Source organism: Trichoderma virens, assembly GCF_000170995.1.
Source record: "Trichoderma virens Gv29-8 chromosome Unknown TRIVIscaffold_2, whole genome shotgun sequence".
Classification (NCBI taxonomy): domain Eukaryota; kingdom Fungi; phylum Ascomycota; class Sordariomycetes; order Hypocreales; family Hypocreaceae; genus Trichoderma; species Trichoderma virens.
This window is the reverse complement of record NW_014013747.1, coordinates 2,404,928-2,409,353: the sequence shown is the minus strand read 5'-3', so window position 1 is coordinate 2,409,353 and position 4,426 is coordinate 2,404,928. Positions and strand designations below refer to the sequence as shown.

Sequence of the window (4,426 nt, the reverse complement as noted above, 5' to 3'; positions counted from 1 at the left end):
TCTCTCTCTCTAGACCATCAAATCAAGCCCCTGCCCTGCATTCTGTCTGTGTCTGTGTCTGTGCGAGCCTGCAGTAGGCAAGCAAGCACAGCGCAGTACAGTATGAAATACGAGCAGCACAAGCACAAGCACAAGCTACTACACTGTACTGTACAGTAGTCTACGGTACAGCAAGTGGCCAGTTGCTTCGGGCAAAACCAAAGGGCCGCCAAGATCTGCACCACCAGATGCTCAATGCGGCCATGATTGGGATTGGGGAAGCAAGGGGGTGAGGGGCCCTCCCTCGACCAGGACCAGGATCCAGCACGCGCGTAATGGGATGGGTTATCGCCATTGTGGGGACGGGACCGGAGCAGAGTCGACCAAAGCAGAAGCGTTGGCGGCCGGGGATTTGGAGCGTTTTGGAGATATGCGCCATACTGGATGGTGTAGCGCTCGTACCTGGGACAGTGTCACCAAAGCTTGGATCAATCGCCTCGAATTGTACCAGACCAAGGTGGGTTACCAGTATGCAGATGCATGTGCGTGCTTGTAGCAGGTAGAGAGAGAAGTGGGCAGGGATTGAGTGGCCAAATGTCGGGTACGGAGCAGTGTCGTGTCGGGTTGTGTTGATGCTAGGTCGGAGAGTGAAGGAGCTGAAGATGGAGGTACTAGGTATGTTGCTGCTGAGAGAGAAGAGAGAGAGAGAGCGCTGGAGCCAGCACCTGTACGTAGCCTGCACGTACAGCATGTACCTCCCGCCTCCAATCCTCACCTGCACACACAACTCAATCCCATCGACGCCTGATCAATCAGGGACTCAACACCGCTCAAGGACTTTTTGTTTTCCTCTGTTCTTGGCTTGCATGTGCTGTGCTCTGCCGCTGTGCCTCCCACCACCACCACCTTCTTCCCCCCTCCAGGAGGCAAAAACCAAAAAGACTCAAATCATTTGCATCTGATTTGCAAGCCAAGGTACTTCTCCCGCCTCGGTTCAAAACTTGGCTCTCGTCTTCCGCATCCTTCGCCCCCCCTCCTCTTCCACTCTTCCACTTCTCCCACTCCCATCTGATCCAATTCCCACTTCTCTCGCCTCACACCCCCCGGTACCCGCGAAAAAAAGAGCTGCGAAGCTAAAAGTCTCGAACTCCATTAGCCTCACACCAAGGCAAGCCTCCCAAAATCGCCCCTCCACCCCAGACAGCCTCCAGTGCAACGTCCTTTGGGGCCTTTTGGTTCCTGCGAATGCTTCCATGCATAAATTGTCCTTGCCAGCCCTCCCAGTCGACACCGCCCTCTCAATCGGTATCCCTGTTTCTAAAGGGTCGACCGTCTTCATTTATTAGGCCGATTGTCCCCTCGCATCTGCCTCTCTTCTCTCTTCTTTCTTTCTTCATCCTCACGTGTAACGTCTCACGCTTAGACACAGACACAGACACAGAGAGACACATCCATCATGTCAAAGGAGACCGGCGTCGTTACTCCCCCTGAGAAGGGGGACAATGTTGTCGACTATCAGACCAGCACCGTCGTCATCCCCAAGGAGGGTCTTGAGCGCGACCCCAACTGGTTCACCCGCAACGGTCTCAATGCCGACTCCTTCAAGAAGAAGCACTATGGCCCCGGCATGGTGGAGCTTGAGCGTCCCATGAAGGCTCGCCATCTGCACATGATTGCCATTGGTGGTTCCATCGGTGCTGGTTTCTTCGTCGGCTCTGGAGGTGCCCTCAGCAGAGGTGTAAGTTGCTTCTCACTCGCTCCTCTCTCGACTTTTGACAATTTCAGTTTTGCTGACGCGATTGAAAATTATAGGGCCCTGGTTCTCTCTTCATTGATTTCCTCATCATCGGTATCATGATGTTCAACGTCGGTAAGTTGTTGCCTTGAGAAACTGTCCGTGTCTCGATGGTTCTGTAGCGCTGACAAACATGGTCAATAGTCTATGCTCTCGGTGAACTTTCCATCCTGTACCCCGTCTCTGGTTCTTTCTACACATACTCGGCTCGTTTCATCGACCCTGCCTGGGGTTTCGCCATGGGCTGGAACTATGTTCTTCAGTGGGCTGCCGTTCTTCCGCTCGAGTTGACTGTCTGTGGTATTACCATCACTTATTGGAATTCCGAAATCTCGACTGCTGTTTGGATCACCATCTTCCTCGTCGCCATCATCATCATCAACCTGTTTGGTGCTCTGGGTTACGCCGAAGAGGAGTTCTGGGCATCCTGCTTCAAGCTTGCGGCAACTGTCATCTTCATGATCATTGCTCTTGTCCTTGTCTGCGGTGGTGGCCCCAGCGATGGTCGTTACAACGAGTACTGGGGTGCCCGTTACTGGTACAACCCTGGCGCGTTCAAGAACGGTTTCAAGGGTTTCTGCTCCGTCTTCGTCACTGCCGCCTTCTCCTTCTCTGGTACTGAGTTGGTTGGTCTCGCCGCTGCTGAGTCTGACAACCCCACCAAGAACATGCCCGGTGCTATCAAGCAGGTCTTCTGGCGTATCACCGTCTTTTACATCCTTGGTCTCTTCTTTGTCGGCGTCCTGATCGACAGCGATGATCCTTCTCTGCTCTCCTCTGCCGCTTACTCCGACTCCAAGGCCTCTCCCTTTGTGCTTGTCGGCAAGTATGCTGGTCTCAAGGGCTTCGACCACTTCATGAACCTCGTCATTCTCGTTTCCGTCCTGTCCATCGGTGTGTCTGGTGTCTATGGTGGATCCCGAACCTTGACTGCTCTTGCTCAGCAGGGCTATGCTCCCAAGCTCTTCACCTACATTGACAAGTCCGGCCGTCCTCTGCCTTCCGTCATTGCGCTGATCCTCTTCGGCTTCATCGCCTACGTCAGCTTGGACGCCACCGGTCCCGTTGTCTTTGACTGGCTTCTCGCCATCTCCGGTCTGGCCGCTCTCTTCACTTGGGGCTCCGTCTGCGTGGCTCACATTCGATTCCGCGCCGCCTGGAAGTACCACGGACACAGCCTGGATGAGATCCCCTTCAAGGCCGTCGGTGGTGTCTATGGCTCTTGGCTCGGCCTTTTCCTCTGCGTCATTGTCCTCATGGCCCAGGTAAGAATGATCCCCATCCAACTTTATTCCCCCTTCTCCCAGAATCGTTTTGCTGACTTGTTTGCTTCCAGTTCTACACTGCCATTATTGCTGGCCCCGGTCAGCCTGGCATGGGTACTGCGGAGGGCTTCTTCAAGCAGTTCCTCGCCGCTCCCGTCGTCCTGGGCTTCTGGATCGTCGGCTATCTCTGGAAGCGTGAGCCTTTCCTGCGAACCAAGAACATTGATGTCGACACCGGCCTCCGTGAGTTCGACTGGGACCAGATCCGCCGCGAGCGTGAGGCGGTCGCTGCTCTGCCTGCTTGGAGACGTGTTCTCAACCTCGTGTTCTAAGCAACAACGCTGCTAGCGAGTGGTCTCTTTTTATTCCTTTGATTTTTTTTTATTAATGCATACATGTTGTTTCTCCGTTAGACGGTATGAAGCATGCGGCATGTAGAGCTGGAGTGGGCGACTGAGTGAGCCCAGATGATGATCATGTAATGCTGCGCATACGACCATACCCTTGATGTCGTGGCACGATTTTTCCTGTAAACATTAGCTTCTCTTTCTATTATACAAGATACCACGGGGGCATGAAGTAAGGCTCCAAAGGGGACGGGAATTGAACGAATAAATACCTGTTCATACAATATGCTGCATTGCCTTCCAAATATGCGTGACGTCTTTGTTTGGTTGTGAGGCCCGAAGTATATATATGTCGAAGAGAGTTGCCAGGTTGGACAAAGACGCAGTTGTTGGATATTTGTCAGTGACTTGGACGATGCGAGTTTCAACGAGGCAAGTTTCGACGAGGCAAGTTTCGACGGTTGTTCGTAGAATATATCATGAATGCGGAAGGCGTTGTATGAGGGCTTGAGACGCCGACATGGTAATGCTGTTGTATCGAAGTCGAATTGCCGATACTAAGGTATGGCAAGTTCCCTATATCGTCGTCGAGTTGCCAGAAAGGGCGTCGCGCAAAAATCGGATCTGACCTATGCATGGTTCTTTCCCCCCTCCTGTTTCGATCTCGCAGACGAAAAGAATAATGAACAAAAAAAATTATTAAATAAAATAAACGAGAAAATAAAAAAGAGGGGAAAATAAAAACCAAAAGGAGGTTGCAAGAAGAAAGAAAGCTGCACCCGTCCCAGAGAAATCACAGAGCAATCACTCAGCTCGTCAAAAGGTGACGACACCAGCGGTGTGTGGGCACCTCCCATGTTTTTATCGGAACATGGTGCTGGGGGGAAGAAGAAAGCGGAGAAGAAAAAAAAGACTGGATCGCACATGTCGTTTGCTTGTCATCCGCGCGCCCTGGGAGCTGTGCTTCAGCTTTTTTGCTTGTTTGGGTTTATAATATTTTTTTTTTGACATGGCCCGGCTCCCGGACTGCGCCCTGTGGC

The 4,426-nt window shown here is 52.4% G+C and overlaps 1 protein-coding gene across 1 annotated transcript; it reads left to right on the top strand.

Annotated features, from left to right (window-relative positions):
* Positions 1-1,106: 1,106 nt before the first annotated feature.
* TRIVIDRAFT_215334 (uncharacterized protein) lies at positions 1,107-3,668 on the top strand (the record flags this gene model as incomplete). The annotated part of the gene is made up of 5 exons (XM_014105383.1): positions 1,107-1,147; positions 1,409-1,717; positions 1,792-1,849; positions 1,919-3,039; positions 3,111-3,668. 4 exons carry the CDS (start codon positions 1,436-1,438, stop codon positions 3,369-3,371), a joined length of 1,722 nt encoding a protein of 573 aa, XP_013960858.1.
* Between the last annotated feature and the right edge of the window lie 758 nt (positions 3,669-4,426).